At 42.1% G+C, this 20,026-nt stretch overlaps 1 protein-coding gene across 1 annotated transcript in view; it reads right to left on the bottom strand.

The window, feature by feature from the left end:
• The window catches only part of LOC307017500 (NACHT, LRR and PYD domains-containing protein 12-like), a 61,806-nt gene extending 42,237 nt beyond the window's left edge, over window positions 1-19,569 (bottom strand). The window contains exons 1-7 of the mRNA XM_079694853.1: window positions 19,426-19,569; window positions 18,097-18,363; window positions 17,848-18,001; window positions 15,643-15,842; window positions 10,447-12,247; window positions 9,837-10,010; window positions 9,249-9,419 (exon numbers count right to left, since the gene is read on the bottom strand). Coding sequence (XP_079550979.1) covers window positions 9,249-9,419; window positions 9,837-10,010; window positions 10,447-12,247; window positions 15,643-15,842; window positions 17,848-17,936 — 2,435 coding nt within the window. The 5' untranslated portion in view covers window positions 17,937-18,001; window positions 18,097-18,363; window positions 19,426-19,569. The remainder of the gene's footprint in view (window positions 1-9,248; window positions 9,420-9,836; window positions 10,011-10,446; window positions 12,248-15,642; window positions 15,843-17,847; window positions 18,002-18,096; window positions 18,364-19,425) is intronic.
• Between the last annotated feature and the right edge of the window lie 457 nt (window positions 19,570-20,026).

Genomic DNA, 20,026 nt, shown 5'->3' with positions numbered 1-20,026 from the left:
TTTCTCTGCATCGTTTTGAGGCAAGATATGCCTGATATTTGCAATGTTACGTAGATGGAAGTAGGCGGTCCTTGAAATTGATTTTATGTGGGCGTTAAAGGATAAATCCTGATCAAATATAACACCAAGATTCCTTACAGTCTCACTGGAGGCCAAATTAATTCCATCCATAGTTAATATATCTTTAGATAATTTGTTTCGTAGATTCTTCGGGCCAAGTACAATAACTTCAGTTTTGGTCGTGTTAAACATCAAAAAATGTAAGGTCATCCACGTTTTTAAGTCCTTGAGGCAGTCTTGAATTTTATTTAGATGATTAATTTCATCAGGCTTGATTGATAAATATAGTTGAGTATCATCCGCATAACAATGAAAATGTACAGAATGATTCCTTATAATATTGCCTAACGGAAGCATATATAGGGTGAACAAAATAGGTCCAAGCACTGAGCCCTGTGGCACTCCATGGCTAACTTTGGTTTGCATGGAAGATTCATCGTTGACACGTACAAACTGAGAGCGTTCAGATAGATAGGACCTAAACCAGCCTAATGCAGTTCCCTGTATGCCAACTAAGTGCTCTAGTCTTTGCAATAGGATATCATGGTCGATAGTATCAAATGCAGCACTAAGATCGAGCAAGACAAGAATAGAGACAAGTCCCTTGTCAGAGGCTATTAGAATGTCATTTGTGACTTTAACCAGAGCTGTCTCTGTGCTATGTTGTGTTCTAAAGCCAGACTGAAAATCTTCAAATAAATCATAGTTTTTTAAGTAATCACACAGCTGTTTTGCGACTGCTTTCTCAAGAATCTTTGAGAGGAACGGAAGATTAGAAATAGGTCTATAGTTGGCTAAAACCTCTGGATCGAGGTTGTGCTTTTTAAGAAGCGGTTTTATCACTGCTACTTTGAATGATTGTGGAACATAGCCTGATAATAAAGACATATTCATAATATTTAATAAAGAGGTGCTAATTAATGGAAAAACTTCTTTTAACAGCTTAGTTGGAATCGGGTCTAAGATACACGTTGATGGTTTAGAAGAGAGAATCATTGAATTTAATTGTTCAAGGTTTATGGCTGAAAAGCATTCTAGTTTACTATCTAGTGTAATATTAGAACTTACGTTTCCGGGAGCTGTTGATAACACTATACTGGTCAAAGGCAAGAGGTCATTGATTTTGTTTCTAAGAGTAACAATTTTATCGTTAAAAAAGCACATAAAATCATTACTACTGAGTGCTATGGGAATAGAAGGCTCAGTGGAGCTGTGGCTCTCTGTCAGCCTGGCTACAGTGCTGAAAAGAAATCTTGCATTATTCTTATTCTCATCTATTAATGAAGAGTAGTAGGCTGCTCTCGCTTTACGCAGTGCTTTCTTATATTCATTGAGTGTAATATGCCAAATTAAACGAGATTCTTCAAGTTTAGTGGAACGCCATATCCTTTCAAGTTGTCTCGACTTTTGCTTTATTTTGCGGGTTTCGGCATTATGCCATGGAGCTAATCTATGTTGTTTTATTTTCTTCTTTTTCAAAGGAGCAACAGAGTCTCATTTTATTCGCAGCGCATCTGTAGCACTATCAACAACATGATCAATTTGGGGTGGTGTACATTTTGTATAAGTTTCCTCCCCTACATGCAGATATGCTATCGAGTTAAGTATTGGTGGAATCTCTTCCTTAAATTTGGCTATAGCACTAACAGATAGGTTTCTGCTGCAGGAGCTTTTGACTAATGCTTTGTAGTCTAGTAACAGTACTTCAAAAGTTACTAAGAAATGGTCGGATAAAGCAGGATTATGCGGTTCGACTAATAGTTGCTCAATTTCAATACCATAACGGCCCGTCTACACTACAGGCATGAAAAAATCTTGGAGCTGGGCGTGTCTGAAGCTTGGCGATTTTTTGCGAGCAACCAATCACATGAATCTCCCGCCCCCGACATACAAAGCAATAGCAATGTTAAAACGAAGTAAACTAGATATAAACTCTCCAAACAGGCGAAAAAACGACCAGTTTCACCCACTGTCTCTGCCACCTCCCTCCATGCCTGGTTCCTCCGGTTTGTATCCCGGTAAATAGTTCTGGTCGTAAAGAACCGGGTGATTTGCTACCGTAATATCTCGTTTGGAATATGAGGAAATGAACTGCGGTCTGGCTCTCCCAGCTTGCACGCGGTTTGATTGGCTGCGCTTGCACTGGCGGGATTTGCATAAACGGGATTTCATTGGCTGATGCCAAGCATCGAGCCTCAAAAGTTGAACATTGTTCAACTTTTGATGCCGATAGATGCTCGTGATGCTTGCAAAGCTATGCCATGCTCCCCACAATGCAGTTCGGCGAAGATTCAAAATCTTCTACGTCACCCCATTCAAGTGAATGGGCGAAGCGTTGAAAGCATTTTTTGATGCCTGTAGTGTAGACGTACCGTAAGTCAGAACAAGGTCAAGAGTGTGATTATAGCAGTGGGTTGGTTTATTTACACTCTGACAGAAACCAACAGAATCTAATATAGAGTTAAATGCAACAGTAAGGCTATTTTTATCATCGTCAACATGAATATTAAAGTCACCTACGATAATTACTTTATCTGTTTTAAGAACCAAAGCTGATAAAAACTCAGAGAATTCTGATAAGAATTCTGAATAAGGACCTGGTGCACGGTACACTGTAACAAATAAGATTGGCTGCAAAGTTTTCCAGGTCGGATGCGTAAGACTGAAAATGAGGCTTTCAAAGGAGGTATAATTTAATTTTTGTTTAGTATTGATAAGTAAACTTGAGTCAAAGATTGCTGCAACTCCACCTCCTCGGCCCGTGCCTCGGGCAATATGAGTATTGATATGGCTGGGTGGAGTGGCCTCATTTATGCTGACATATTCTTCATGTCTCAACCAAGTTTCAGTGAGACAGCATATATCAATATTATAATCTGATATTAAATCATTTACCAGTATTGCTTTAGATGCTAGAGATCTTATGTTTAAGAGACCACATTTAATCTTCCTGTTTTGTTGCACTGTAGTAGTTGTTACATTTACTTTTATTAGGTTATTATGTATGACACCTCTATTAGGTTTTACCTTAAATTGTCCTTGGGCAGACACACACACCGTTAATATTGGGTATTTTATTGGATTCGGGATTCCTATGGATGACTGCCTAGGAGAGAGCGCAGAGAAGCGTGTAAGACTGCGACTCTGCCTCCTGGTCTCAACTCCAGTTTGTCATGGATTAAGTCCACAGAGCCCTGAAATGTTTGCCGAAATGAGATTTGCACCTTCCAAAGTAGGATGAATGCCGTCTCTCTTAATCAGACCAGGTTTTCCCCACAAGGCTGTCCAATTATTCACGAAGCCCACATTGTTTGCTGGGCACCACCAAGACAACCAGCGCTGAAATGATGACATGCGACTATACATGTCATCATTGATCAGATTGGGGAGGGGACCAGAGAAGATTACGGTGTCCGACATTGTTTTAGCATAACTACACACCGACGCCACATTAAGTTTGGTGCATTCTGATTGGCGTAAACGAACATCATTACCACCGACGTGAATAACAATCCTACTGTATTTACGTTTATTTTTAGCCAGCAGTTTAAGATGCGCCTCAACGTCGCCCGCTCTGGCCCCCGGAATGTATGTGACTGTGGACGCTTCGGTCTCTAAATTCACGTGTCTCATAATAGAGCTACCAATAACCAGAGTTGGCTTCTCAGCGGGTGTCTCGCTGAGTGGGGAATATCTGTTAGATACGTGAACGGGTTGGTGGGGACCTGCGGGTTTCGCGTTATGCCCCTTCTGAACAGTCACCCATTCTCCCTGCTGCTCGGGAGTTGCCGGGGGGCGGCTAAGAGGAGCTACCTTTTGCCGGTCCGCACCGGCTAACATGGGCTTTACTGTAGCTGAGTTATTTTCTAAGATGCGGAGCCGGGCTTCTATGGCTATGATTCCCGCCTCCAACCTAACAACTATACTACATTTAACACATGTATCGGTACCAGTAAAGGAGGTAGGGGAGTAACCAAACATGAGACAGTTAGAGCAGGAAATAGCACCCGAGGGTGGGGAAAGAGCCATGGCTAGCTATCAAGCTAAAGTAGCTACCGTTAGCAAACCCGAAAAGAGTGTAGGCAACTGTGGAGTTACAGTCGCTTAGAGAAGGAGAGTTTGTGAGTGCTTAAGCTGTAGTAACGTGTAAAGTGACACTGGCCTGCAGCCAGAGGAGAAGGACAAACGATACCAAAGTGCGCTCACAACACCATAGAACAAAATATCAAAAAGCGCCGCGCTGGGAGTAGGAAAAGTGGAGTCAGCGAGAGCGGCCGAGGAACTGCACGGCTGTAGCTTAATATGCTCCCGTCTCCTCAGGTGGACCAATCAGCATGCAGGAGGTAGCTAATCAGCTAACGGGCACCACCTGTTTGCACGCGCACACACACACACACACACACACACACACACACACACACACACACACACACACACACACACACACACACACACACACACACACACACACACACACACACACACACACACACACACACAGACACACACACACAGGAGGAGGGTAAAATGTACACACAAATGACCTAACGACCCAGGGTCATAACACCAGGGAACAAACTTTACTTCCAGGTTGATGCAGCTCTTCTACAGACAACTGGGCATCTCGGCGATCAAGACCACGCCGTATCACCCGCAGACTGATGGCCTGGTGGAAAGATCCAACCAGACACTGAAGAAGATGCTGCAGAAGTTTGTTGATGACACTGGTAAGGACTGGGACCGCTGGCTCCCGTTCCTGCTTTTTGCCTATAGGTACCCCAGGCTTCAACTGGATTCTCTCCGTTCGAGCTGCTATATGGATGGGAGGTTCAGGGACTATTGGATCTACTCCGAAAAGGCTGGGAGGCTCCTACGACCACTCCAATTGGTAGAGGAGTGGTGCAGTTTGTGCAGGAGATGAGGGATCGGTTAGCCGGATACCAGGAGGAGGCTGAAGTCAATCTGATTTCGTCCCAGAAAAGCCAGAAGACCTGGTATAACCAGCAAGCTCGGCATTGTGAGTTCCAGCCTGGCCCTCGACAAAAAAGCAATGAGATTTCTCCATAGGATATTAGAAAAAAGCTCCAAATAAGATCTGTGGGAAACGTACCTGTTAGATAAATGCACGTTTTGTTCAATATCCACATGTCTACCCTACTTTTATAATTTCGATTAGATTTATGATAGACTTTTGAAACTACAAGAAGATAAGGAGGACTTTTACAAAAAAGTAAAAGAGACTTTTGTCCAGAAGGATAGGCAAATGGACTTCATCTTCAAGTCAAGGTAACACCGCAATTTTATTGAAAATGGGATCCTACTTAGAGAGAACAATTCAATATTTAAATGATAAAATTACCTTTTTTGGGTTTCCTTTTGTTGAACTGTCTGTCTAAAATTAAATTGAAGCATCAGACAAAAAAAGCTTTTGAAAATAATATTATATTTTGATTAAGGTCAAAACATAATATTTGTAAATGTGAAGAGTCAGTGCCTCACCAGCCATGAACCTCACTGCACGTCACTGCAGAAGCTTATATATAGACATCTACGTTTTTTGTGCCCCACCACTTTTGTACATATAAAAACGCTACTGGTAAACAGGTAGGTGAAACCGTGAGAGGGGGGAAGCGGACCTACGAGGTCGACATTGACATGGTCAAACCTCCTCTCAGGAACCGCAAAAAGTTCAAAATGGGCCCTAGTATGGCGGTGGACTTTGGCCCGTTGACAGGCCACACATGAGTTGACCCAGGACCTCACGTCTTTCTTAAGCCCCTACCACACCAACTTCTGCGACACCAACTTCACGGACGGCTTCCTACCGGGGTGGGAAAGATTGTGAACAACCTCAAAAACGGGTCGGCGCCAGTCCACAGGGACTAGGGGTCGAGGCTGGCCCGTGGAGATGTCACACCACAGCTTCGTGCCCGAGTCACCGACCATGACCTCCTCCAGGCGCAATCCTGTGACCGAGGCCTTGAGGGTCTGGACCCCGTGGTCAGAGGCCTTGTCAGCACCCATGCTGAGGTAATCGAGGCCCAGCTGCACAGCTCCGATGACCGCTCTGGAAAGGCAGTCCGCGACCACGTTACGGTACGTCTACACTACAGGCATCAAAAAATGCTTTCAACGCTTCACCCATTCACTTGAATGGGGTGACGTAGAAGATTTTTAATCTTTGCCGAACTGCATTGTGGGGAGCATGGCATGGCTTTGCAAGCATCACGAGCATCTATCGGCATCAAAAGTTGAACAATGTTCAACAATGTTCAACTTTTGAGGCTCGATGCTTGGCATCAGCCAATCAAATTCCGTTTATGCAAATCGCGCCAGTGCAAGCTCAGCCAATCAAACCGCGTGCAAGCTGGGAGAGCCAGACCACAGTTCATTTCCTCATATTCCAAACGAGATATTACGGTAGCAAATCACCCGGTTCTTTACGACCGGAACTATTTACCGGGATACAAACCGGAGGAACCAGGCATGGAGGGAGGTGGCAGAGACAGTGGGTGAAACTGATAGTTTTTTCGCCTGTTTGGAGAGTTTATATCCAGTTTACTTCGTTTTAACATTGCTATTGCTTTGTATGTCGGGGGCGGGAGATTCATGTGATTGGTTGCTCGCAAAAAATCGCCAAGCTTCAGACATGCCCAGCTTCAAGATTTTTTCATGCCTGTAGTGTAGACGGGCCGTTAGCCTTGCCAGCGATGTGTCGTATGTCCGTGGTGTACGAAAGCTGGCGTTGCTGTCGGGCGGACCACGGCCCAGGACGGCTTTGGTGGCGTTGAAAGCGACCTTCCTTTCAGCCGTCCAGTCTATGGCCTGGCCGAGGGACTTGTCCTTGAGGGCCTCGTACAGCGGGTCCATGGTGTGGGCCGCCCGGCTGATGAACCGGTGATAAAACGTCACCATCCCGAGGAACTCTCGGAGCACCCGAGCTGTAGGCGGTCGTGGAAAGGCGGACACAGTCTCCACTTTCAACTGGAGGGGGGCGGCCCCATCGTTGCTGATGAGGTGCCCGAGGAAATGGATGGAGGACAACCCAAACTGACACTTCGCCGGGTTGATAATCAGGCCGTGTTGGTTGAGCCTCGCGAAAAGGACCCGGAGATGTCCCTGGTGCTCTTCGGAGGAGGAGGAGCTGGCGACAAGGATGTCGTCTAAATAGACGAAGATGAATGGCATGTCTCTGAGGCTGAAAGGACTGAGCTGCGTTCTTAAGCCCAAACGGCATACGCAGGAACTCGAAAAGCCCGAACGGCGTAATCACAGCAGTTTTGGGGAGGTCCGAGGGGTGCATCGGAACCTGGTGGTAGCCCCGCACCAGATCCACCTTGGAGAAGACCAGCTTGCCCGCCAGGTGTGCAGAGAAGTCCTGGATGTGAGGGACCAGGTAGCGGTCTGGCGTAGTGGCGTCGTTAAAGTGGCGGTAGTCACCACACGGTCGCCAGCCACCAGCTGATTTAGGGACCATGTGAAGCGGCGAAGCCCAAGGGCTTTCTGAGCGGCGGATGATGCCCAGACGCTCCATGTTGACGAACTCCGACTTGGCGACTGCCAGCATGTCAGGGTTGAGCCGCCAGGCCCTAGCGTAGACTGGGGGGCCTTCAGTATCAATGTGGTGCTCTACCCAGCGCCGAAACGACGTGAAAATAGCATGCTGCGTCATCAGTCACTCCGCGGAGGGCGAACTGAGCCTCCGCCTGAGCGAACCATGAAGCCGCAGATGTCTCCCAAAACTCCGGCAGTTTGAAAAAAACGGCGTTATTTGCCATGCTCGGTTCAGTCTCGGATCCTTCAACAAGACTTATGTCGGGGTCACCAATGTAGTGCAGAGAGACGGGAGTCGGAGGCGGGGTATCGAACTGACATTGCGATTTTTTCCCCCCTGCGATATATATTGCGATATGAGAAAATACAGGAATGAAATAAAAGACAGTATATTTTTTTTCTCGCAAACCATCCTTTCTTGAACTTTAATGCTATACGATTGGTATTTTTCTAACAATATTTAACCGGATGAAGGATTTTAGTCACGGACGTCTGGATCTGAAGTTATCAGAGCAACAAGCTGAGCTAGCTCGGTTAGCAGCGCCGAACTGGAGAAACACATGAAACTACTTTATTCAGTGTTTTGACCTTTAATCACCGGGTCCGTTTGCTTTGGAGATTTGATTGTGATTGGTGGTTTGCTGTGCATGCAGAGCCTGCATGTCACTCACTCAAGTACGTCCTGACATGAGAGCCGCGCGAGTTTTCCTTTTGTAGCAAGCAGCAAAATACTACTACTTAATATTGCACGTCCTAAAAATAAAAATAAAAATATAAATGTACGTCCTGCGATGTGAATATCGCGATTATCATCACGACATGATATATCGTGCAGTCCTAATTGGAGTCCAGTGACAGGTGATAGAACTGCACACACGCCAGAAGGGCGTTGTTTATGGAGATGCTGGAGCGAACGAGGACATCCCAACTCATACCTGAGGATTCCTCTGTCCTCGCGTCTCTTCCTCATGTCTTTCGCTCGCGTCTTACGGGGGCGGAGCTGAGACGCAAGGAAGGGACGCGAGTGAGGGAAAGGAGGAGGTGAAATCATCAATTGGGATGAACCTTCAGTCTGTGTCCACATTCCCCTCAGTGCAGGTTCGTCTTTGTTATTTCAAGCGTTCCAGTAGTATATCTCCCAGTATCTAGTTCCCACGTGTACCTGACCCAGCTTCGTGTCCTGACCCTATTCCTGCCTAATCCTCGTCTGTTTGGTTGCCTTCCTGACTGATCTACCGTGCACCGAACCTCTGCTAGCAAAGACCTTCTTGTAACCTAAGCCTCTGTCCCGAGTCGTGCAATTGAGTCCTCTCCTGGTGTTCATTCAGTCATTACAGAACTGAACTTTGATTTTCATTAACATTGTATGCTAGAGGGGTAGGACCAGAAATGTTTTTAAGCTTCTTCTTCTTGCACCTTTTGAACATGAAGGAAACTACTTGAGTTTTTATTTGTATACCTTGTAAAGTCTTTTGTTATTTTGCTTCTTTTTAATATATATATTTTTTCCTGTTTGTTTTATTTAGGTTTTTTTTACATGTTCAATAAATTGACTAACAAAATAATAATAAAACATTTGATGTTTAGGAGTTTTAATAGAAATATGTTCTTGATGGAGAAGATGGAGAACTGACCTGAGAGTCTCCAGTCTGCAGTCTGGACTCTCCAGAAGATCACTCAGCAGCTCCACTCCTGAATCCTGCAGCTTGTTGCCACTCAGGTTCAGATCTCTCAGATGGATGTTGGACTTCAGAGCTGAGGCCAGAGCAGAACAGCTGATCTTTGACAACTTGCAGCTCCTCAGTCTGAATAAAGAAAACATGATGTAACTTTAGAAAACAAAGTTCCTGATTGAAATAACTCCAGGTTTAATAATCTGTTCAGAGATGAAGAAGCTTTAACAATGATATAGAAACAAATCCCTTATGATCTCAAACTCTCAGATGTTTATCAACTCCTTCATCTCCCTCACAGCTCATCAGTACTGACAGCATCTCCTCTGACTCATGGAGCACAGCGTGAGTCTGTGGAAGCTGAAAAGCTCTCCGTCACACATTCACCTTCTCTGATCTTTGTTATTCTGATCAATATTCAACCGTTAGAAAAAACAGAAGAAAATAATTAAAATGTATTTGTTCTCGAGCAAATTCTACAAATTATGAAAACAGAGAAAAATATCTAATTACAGTAATTATATTATTGTATTCAGTTATTGAACTGACCTGAGAGTCTCCAGTCTGCAGTTTGGACTCTTTAGTCCAGAACTCAGCAGCTCCACTCCTGAATCCTTCAGCTTGTTGTAACTGAGGTCCAGATCTCTCAGATGGGAGGGGTCAGACTTCAGAGCCGAGGCCACGACTTCACAGTGAGACCCTGAGAGTCCACAGTCAACAAGTCTGTCACACAAATATTACAAAAAGAGTTAGCATAAAGAGAGGAAAAATTATATTAACTTCATGAATTTGATGAAACAAGTTCATGTTCTGAGTAACCTTCACTGTTAGTCAACGTAATATAATATTAGTTTTCTATATTCTTTGTCAGCCTGTCAGATCTTATTTTAAAATCTTAAGCATTGTGGTAAAAACAGATGTTGAACAAACTGAATGATATCTGACTGACTGCATTCCCTGATAACTGAAACATACTGCTGTATGTTGTGATCACATGCTGCTTTGAGAACATCTCTAAAATCCTTCATTTGTTTGACAAGGAATATAAAGAGAACTAAAAACTGTAAAAGGTAACAATAATTATAATAAATAGAATAACTGATATTTGAAGAACTAAACTTCTGATCTAGTTTATAAAGTTAATCACATCTGGACTTACTGTGCCTTCCTGCAGTTCCTCACAGCTGGAATCAGTCTCCGTCGTCCCTCATTTGATGTGTTGTACTTCTTCAGGTCCAACTCATCCAGAACCTCCTCTGACATCTGCAGCATGTAGGCCAGAGCAGAGCAGTGGATCACAGAGAGTTTCTCTGATCTTTTCTGTGACTTCAGGAATTCTGTGATCTCCTGATGTACTGAGAGGTCCTTCATCTCTGTCAGACAGTGGAAGATGTTGATGCTCCTGTCAGGAGAGATTTTAGAGCTGCTCATCTCCTTCAGGTTGTTGATGGCTGTTTGGATGATTTCTGGACGGTTGTCTGTGCGACCCAGCAGGCCTCCTAGGTTTCTCTGGTTGGACTCCAGAGAGAGGCCGTGGAGAAAGCGGACAAAGAGATCCAGGTGGCCATTTCCACTTTGGAGGGATTTCTCCATGGCTTCCTTTAGGAAGACATCCAAGGATGGGTAATCCTGATCACTGCTATACCTGTTTTCTCCCTTCAGGAAGTCCTTCAGTACCTCTGTGTCTCTGTTGGTGTAACAGTGGAACATGTAGACTGCAGCCAGAAACTCCTGAATGCTCAGATGAACAAAGCAGTAGACTGTTTTCTGGAAGATCACACTCTCTCTTTTGAAGATCTGTGTACAAAGTCCTGAGTGCACCAAGGCCTCGGTGACACCAAGACCACAGCGCTGCAGGTCTTCTTGGTAGAACATGATGTTTCCTTTCTTCAGATGTTTAAACGCCAGCCTCCCCAGCTTCAGAAGAAGCTCCCTGTCAGCCTCCGTCAGCTGCTGTGGACTCGTCTCATGTCCCTCTTCATACTTCTGCTTCTTCCTCTTGGTCTGGACCAGCAGGAAGTGTGAGTACATGTCAGTGAGGGTCTGGGGCAGCTCTCCTCTTTGGTCTGTAGTCAACATGTGGTCCAGAACTGCAGCAGTGATCCAGCAGAAGACTGGGATCACACACATGATGTGGAGGCTCCTGGAGCTCTTGATGTGAGAGATGATTCTGCTGGACAGGTCTTCATCACTCCATCTCCTCCTGAAGTACTCCTCCTTCTGGGCGTCAGTGAAGCCTCTTACTTCTGTCACCCTGTCCACACACTCAGGAGGGATCTGATTGGCCGCTGCAGGTCTGGAAGTTATCCAGACGAGAGCCGAGGGAAGCAGCTTCCCCCTGATGAGGTTTGTCAGCAGCACGTTGACTGAGGACTGCTGAGAGACATCAGACACAACCTCATTGTTTCTGAAGTCCAGAGAAAGTCTGCTTTCATCCAGGCCGTCAAAGATGAGCAGCACTTTGCAGACAGCCAGCTGCTCTGCTGTGAGCTTCTGTAAGGTTGGATGGAAAACATGGAGCAGCCTTAGAAGACTGTACTGCTCACCTTTGATCAGGTTCAGCTCCCTGAAGGAGAGCGGGACCACCAGACTGACATCTTGGTTTCCCAAACCCTCGGCCCAGTCCAGAGTGAACTTCTGCACTGAGAAGCTTTTTCCAACTCCAGCGACTCCGTTGGTCAGGACCGCTCTGATGAGAGTCTGTTGGTCAGGTAAGGCTTTAAAGATGTCCTGGCACTTGATTGGAGTGTCATGGAGGGTCTCCTTCTTGGAGGCTGTCTCCAGCTGCCTCACCTCATGTTGGGTATTAACCTCTTCACTCAGGCCTTGTGTGATGTAGAGCTCAGTGAAGATGCTGTTGAGGAGGGTTTCACTTTGATCAGTTCCTTCAGTCACACGTTCACATCTCCTCCTCAGACTGAGCCTATGTTCATCTAGAACCTCCTGCAGACCACTATCTGCTGGAAGAGAAGGAAACAGGAGAGAATCAGGAAAATGCTTTTGAGAATCTAAATATGAAAATCAAACTTAAAAATAGAGAAAGGGTTTAAAAAAGTAATGATTTTAATAAAACAGCTTGATGTCTAAGCTGTACAACACGATATTTAACCCAAAACAGATGAAACAGGAAGAATCCTGGACAAAATACAACAATCCTAGCCATCAGATATCTTCACTATCTTCTGTCAAATTCCTTTGCAGGGCTAACGTTCCCCTGAGCTTAAGATCTGTCCAGTATTTACTAAGTATTACTAAGGAAAACACTGCTGCTGTTTTAGTACACACTTCAAAATTGCCTGGAGAAGATCAATGCTTTACGACACTAAACAAAATACAAATACAAATGAAATGTGGACATCTTTACTATCAGACGTGAATGTTATATTTCTGCAGGGCTAATGTTTCCCTGAGATTAAAACCTTTTAACTGCCAGCACCACCATTTGGTAGAGCACATTTTGCATCTTGATATCTTGTTGAAAAAAAGAAAAAAAAAGTGTAACTCTATGGATAATAAGTTTTGATCATTCAAAAATATAAAATGTATTTGAAAGTTCAAGTTTTGATCCTGAACTTTGAGAAATACGATGTTTTCAAAATAAAAAAAATATTTGAAATAATTTTTCAGGTTGAATATTATTTTGATTCAGTTCATCAATTTTTTGGAATAATATATTTATTTTCAGATTTCACTTTTATACATATTTTGATATTTGAATCCTTATTTTTTTCAGCACAGATTTTTCGTTTTCAGATTCAAAACAATTACTTTTTTCAGTTTCAAATCTTGTTTTTTCAGGTTTCACATTGCTTCTCACCTTCAGATAGTTTTTCACTTTCAGATCTTTTTTTTTCGCTTTCAAACTTTTGACCCTGATGTTGCTTGGGGGGGCGGGGCTTACCAAAGAGTAGTTTGGCATCCTGAGTGACAGGCCTCCCTCTGTCATGTTGCCTTCATGGATGTTAGAAAACTGAGACCAGCGTCAAAGTTCCGTTAAGCGAGCTGTTGAGCATCGTAGTTGGCAACAATCAAGTACAAATAAACTGTGTTAGAATGTGAAATTACGTATCCGCAACGAGCCAGCAGGTTGTTCTGGTGGACCTGACGCCATCCCCCGCTGTCTCACGGAGAGATACCGCAGGTCCTTCCTTCCTGCAGCGGTCAGACTATACAACCAGCACAGCCCCTAGTAGACCCCGCACAAAACAACACAGACAATAACACCTCTTGTTGATAAATACCAACTATGTGCAATATTTGCAGTATGTGCAATATATATGCCGTTAAAAACTGTGCAATATATACCTGGCTGCTAAATCCGCAGAACTGTCACAGGGTGTGTATTATGTAAAATGTGTAACTTTAAAAATATATATAATTTCTTTTTTTAATCTTTAATACTTTTTGTATGCATGCTTTAGGTAGCATTAGGCTGTCTTTGGCTCTTCTGCTGTAACAATGTAAATGTATCCCCTGTGGGACTAATAAAGGTAATCTGATTCTGATCGCAAAAACCAAGCCAATACTATGCTGCGTTCATGGAGCTACGTGGAAGTGGGGAAGGACAACGCTTGATTGCGGATACGTGAGTTCAGATTCTAGCACAGTTTATTGCACTTACACTTTGATTGTTGCCAATTACGATGCTCAACAGCTCGCTTAACGGAACTTTGATGCTGGTATCAGTTTTGTTTACCACCAATCACGGGAGTATTGTGTATAGAAAGTGTGTAGTTGTATTTCTTGCGCTACCTAACATGAAGGCAACATGACAGAGGGAGGGCTGTCACTCAGGGTGCCAAACTACTCTTTGGTAAGCCCCGCCCCCCAAGGCAATATCAGGGTCAAAAGTCTGAAAGCGAAAAAAAAAGATCTGAAAGCGAGAAAAAAAAGATCTGAAAGTGAAAAATGATCTGAAGGTGAGAAGCAATGTGAAACCTGAAAAAACAAGATTTGAAACTGAAAACGAGTATTCAAATATCAAAATATGTATAAAAGTGAAATATGACGATAAATATTTTATTTTAAAAAATTGCTGAACTGAATCAAAAATAATATTCAACCTGAAAAATTATTTCAAATACTTTTTTTTGTTTTGAATACAACATTGTATTTTTCAAAGTTCAGGATGAAAACTTGGACTTTCAAATAAATTGTATTTTTTTGAATGATCAAAACTTATGACCCTGAAATAGCTCCATAGAACTCCATCTGATTCAGCCAGCTCTACCCTTTGGTTGACATGTTATGCACAAAACAACCTCTAGATGTCAGTGTGGTTCAAACAGAATGCCCTTCAGCTAGCTTCAACTGAGGAAGTTGGCAATGCTAAAAATCACTGCTGAAGGAATCCCTCTTTTTGGTCAACTTTTGTAAGGTAACCATATCCTTTTTGACATATTTTAGTGGCAGGTCACTGACTGAACATAAATAGATAACTTGATGCACAAAAAAAGTTTTAACAAGGGTGTAATTATATTTTTGAAAATATGCTCAACCAAACGGTTTAATTGGCCTTTTATGGTAAGCTAGCAATATTAATTTTTCAGAGTTTCAGAGATGTTTTCCAATAAAATATGGTAAATAAATGGCTAGATTCATGGTAATATTACTAAACCTAATACTGCCTTATGAGTCTCAGAGTGAAAGAGTGATAATAATTTATATAGCAACTTTCATGCATGGCATTCAGCCCACAATTGCACACAGATGAGCAAGTTAGGTCAACACAGGATATGGACATTAGCTGTTAGGCCAGTGGTTTCCTGTTAGGCCAATTCAGCATGGACAGTAAGATGAACAAGTCTTTTTTTTATCATGAAAAACACTTTACATTACTTTTTTCCATTTTTATTTTTTTACAATTAGAATTTATTATCTTTTATGAATATATGTGGTTGTATATATTGCTCATTTTCCATAAAAGAAACAAATGTATTTCAGTTTGTGTTTTATTTGAGTTTGATGCATACAAATACTGTACTGTATATGATGATTGTTGAAAATGTACTTTTACAATAGAAAGCCAGCTCGACCATTTGGTAGAGGCTCATAAAAACCAAACTGTGTGGTCATAAAAAAAAGAAAAATGTGTTTGTGCTTATTTGTGGCCCATTTGATAAGAAAATGCAACAAAAAAAATTGTCCATAGCTTTTTTCTTGGTCCGGCAGTTAAAGGGACAGTACGCGTTTTTTTGGAAAAACTGCTGACACATGGTAAATATTTTTGTACACACTTAAAAAGCATTGCCTTAAAGAGGGATAGGGGTTAGGGTCAGATGATAGTGTTTCTGTGGAAGAGAAAACTCCCAGCGCCCAGACGGAGGTAAAGACGCTGCATGAGTTCGGTTCTTACTTTGTACAATGTTCCATCTCTCTCCACACTGGGGACAGCAGGGGTCTCCTGGTGGAGGTCTCTGCTCCCAGTATGAGGTGATGCACTGTCTGCAGAACCAGTGTCCACAGCTGGTAGAGACTGGATCCTTCAGGACGTCCTGACACAGAGCACAGCTGGACAGCTGCTCCTCCACAGGAACACCACTCTTCCTCTTCCCTCTGTGGAGAGGAACACATCCTTTACAACACTTTACTTCAGAGGAGCTGATTCTCACCAAAGGTACAACAAGGGGGCGAATTCTAGTTTGATATTTAAAAAAGGTTTCTATCTCTATATAATATTTCTTTGTGATCAGTTAGTTTCACATTACTAAGAAACCAAACAGCATCCTTTCTGGATTCATGACATCACCCAGAGGAGCACATGTTCCCTGTATCTACTGAGACACTCATCAGCTGCATTCATTTCTCTAAGCTATAGCATTATGAACCCAGTTTACATCGAATTTGTTGTGAATTAATTACAATAAAAAGATGGAAAGGATGCCGAAACAGTGATTTGAAGCAAAACACTTTAAAAGGTTTGTTTTCTGAATGAGATCAGTTTCATTTCATTTCAAACCTTTATTTAACCAGATTGGTCCCTTGAGATCATAGATCTCTTTTTCAAGGGAGACCTGCAGCAATTAGGTTCCACATGAAACATAAGACAACATAAAACAATAGAGGATATCATACAACATATTTACAATCTACATTTACATACTTATCAACATTTACAAATACCCATAGTTTCAAAGAGCATTTCATTTAGACTTGCTTTAAAAACATTCAGAGGAATAAAATTGCTCAGTTTCATTTTAGCTGAAGACTGAGCAAGTGGCGCTGTGCACATGAAAGCTGTCTTACCTAAGACAGTCCTCGCTCTTGGCCAACACACTCACAGTCTGCGTACAACTGACACGACTTTGCAAAGGCGTGCAATAGTCTATTGCAAAAAGAAATCTATTATATTTCGCAACTTTCCGCAATTTCACCGCATAAAATCACATAAAAACCCCGCATGTTTAATCGCATAATCAAGGATTTTTGCCCGCGTTTTTCTGGAGGGTCTAATATAGATAAGCAGAAGTCCGATTTTGCGTGCATATGATATGCTGATATTGCACCTCAAACATTAAAACAAAGAGCTCTGTGGCTTGGGTTATGGTTAGGGTTAAATAAATGGCAAAGATATGTAGAAAATAAACGCATTTAAGATACGTTCATAACAAACGTAACGTGGGAGTATCATATGCACGCAAAAACTGACTTCTGCGTATCTATTGCACGCCTTTGCAAAGTCGTGTCATTTGGACGCAGACTGAAGAGAGTGGGCTGTCTTGGCACATCTAACAATACTACATCATGCGATCTCAGACAATAGCTGCTTGCAACTCTCTGTGTTATCAGAGAGCAGATGTAATACGGGAGTTTACCCAACAAAGCTTTATAAATAAAGGTGTACCAATGACTGAGCCTCCGTACAGTAAGTGATGGCAAACCTGCCTTGGCATACAGGGTACAGTGATGCTTAAGTGCTTTATAGTTAGTAAAACAAAAACACTATAGTATTACTATTAAGAATTACTTTAGAAATACCACAAAAAACTGCTATAGTATTTCTATGGTGTTTTGGGACACACTATAGAGAATTACTTTAGTAATACTATAGAGTTGGCTATGGTGATCTTATAGTGAAGTTACAGTTATATTATAGTTTTTCCTGTAGTATTTCTATGGTTTTTCGGCCACTATAGGAAATTACTATAGCTATACTATTGAGTTTTATGTAGTATCACTATAGTGCTTTCTATATTATTTCTATGGTTTTTTGGAAAACACTACAGAAAATTACTATAGTAATACTATAGAGTTGGCTATGGTGATCTCATAGTGAATCTATAGTTAATTAGCTTTAATAATGATGTATTCATCCCTATAGTAAGTATGGTATCAACAAATAAAAGTTAGCAGGCAGAGCAGTTTCAATTTGAAAGATAGGGACTTTATTAACAAAATAAAATACATTGTTCACAGAATATGAATACGAATAAGTTAAATGTAAAAAAATTACAAGAACAATTTCAGGCCTGAAACAGAAATGATTGGGCAATGAAATTAAGGGAAAAAGTGTCCCAACCCCTATATACAGTATAAACACATTTCACATTCATATACTTACAACCCATGCCTCTCTACCAAGTCAGAGAAGCAAACTCTGACAAGTTTGAGGCTGGTCTTCTCGGTAAGAATGGCCATTTTGCAGTTCATCAAATACTTCTGGAATTTTCTTCTTAAGTAGATCAGTTAGGCTATTCAGAAGAACTGGTTCTTGGCTGAACAAAACAATAAGAGCAAGCACAGCACAAAGTAAAGTTCCGGCCTGTGTGATTTTTTGAAACACAATTTAACAAGCATGGTACATGTATACCTGAGTTTGACAGACTTCTCTTAGGACAGGCTGAAGATCCGGTGCTTCAGAAAAGTGCACTTGGAATCTGTCAAAGTTACTGATTCTCACTTCTATCAACATCTATAAACTCTTTGAAGTCTGTGTTGTATTTTAAAATCCTATCAAGGACAAATCCAAATTCACCTGTTACTTCCAGAGATGGTTTGTGCTTTGGACACTGTAGATTTTTCTTTTAATTTACTTTTGCTAGGACTTTAACAGATTCCTGCAGCTCATTCCCGCTTCCTGTAATTATAAGAAAAAGACAAATTCATCCTGATGTTGACTAATCATATTATGCCAGATTAAATTAAATGCCATCATCTATCATCTTCTAGTTAAACCCATTAATACACACCTTATATAAATTATAAGCAGTATGGTAATTTTAAGTTAATTAACTTCACCCATAAAGAAAACTTCTAGAGAAGCACAGGGGAGATTCTGCTCAGCCTCCAGTGGCGTTTTCTCCTGGAGGCTGGGTATTTTTTTATTTTTTTTATTTGTATTTAAAAACATCTCTTCGCTGTTGTCAGTGAGTATTTTACAAAGACTGAAACAGCGCCCCTCTAAATTAATGTGTGGTGAAACACAGTATTGCACGCTACACTCTCTCTACACTACACCCGCAGTCCGCTGTGTCAGGGACATGTCAAGGAAAGCCCGCCGGCCTTCCCTTCCAACGATTTGATTGGTCGGAAGGAAAGCCCGCCGGCCCTTCCCTTCCGACCAATCAAATCGGGAAGGCCTAACTGCCGTGCGTGACGCTGCGTCTCACATACACAGTTGCCTTAGCGACAAGAGACAGATATGAAATCTCCCTTCTACACAATATAATATTTGCAAGTATAGAGTAGTGGCTGATGTTTTAGTCAGAAACAGGTAAACTGTAGTGTACACGTACTACTAATAAATAACTTTAGTGCGAGTAAGTTAAGTATTTGCACTGCAACGCAGCCTCACTCGCACTTTCTCGCCACATCTGGCCGAACAATGAAACCTAGCCAAAGTAGCTAGATAGCATTAAACATATAGCTGCTAATGCTATCAATATAATGCCGATTGAAGAAGGATCACAGAAAATACATTAAGTTAAGATAAAATAAATATAATAAAAAAGAAGAAGAACGGCCTCAAGGAAAATAATTGTCATCCAGGCAGCTAAACTCAAACAATAGTTAGCTGTTCAACATTGGCAAAACATATTTATTTAAGTTTAAAAATATGTATTTAGAACCCTAGGTTGCTCACATTATGACAATATATCTGCTCACTTTGTTAAAAACGTTTTGTTTCTGTATAACTTACCTAGAGTTAGAATCTCCTCCGCTGACATCCATGGTCCACAGCCGCCAGAAGTGAAATGGCAGTTGGGACATTTGATTGACAGTTGGACAGTTGAAAAATGATACATTTGAAATAACTCAACCGTAGCTGTGTCCCAATTCAGCGGCCGCATCCTCCTGAGGATGCATTCGGAGACTACGGAGCCCTGGAGGGTTCATAGAGAGAAAAATAAATAAAACGTGGCCACGTTTTACTAAAGCGTGCACGAGTTACTAAAGCGTGCGCACGAGTTACTAAAGCGTGCGCACGAGTTACTAAAGCGTGCGCACGATTTAATAACTAAAGCGTGCGCACGATTTAATAAAGCGTGCGCACGAGTTAATAAAGCTTGGCCTTGTTTTATTTATATTGAGGGATTCCTGTCCGTGACTCACAGTATATGCTGCCCACAGCTGTTTTATAGAAGGAAAACCTCCTTCACTTTATGAAATCTCTGCGGTACCAGTGGCCTGTGCTACGAAGCAGGATTCGCTATTTACACTATTCATTCATGAAGTATGACACTGCGCTGTCAGCACGCGTCTCCATGTTTGTGATTGGTCAAATGTTGCTAACCCCGTCC

This window comes from Notothenia rossii, assembly GCF_949606895.1.
Source record: "Notothenia rossii genome assembly, contig: SUPER_8_unloc_1, whole genome shotgun sequence".
NCBI lineage: Eukaryota > Metazoa > Chordata > Actinopteri > Perciformes > Nototheniidae > Notothenia > Notothenia rossii.
This window is presented reverse-complemented; position numbering and strand designations above follow the sequence as displayed.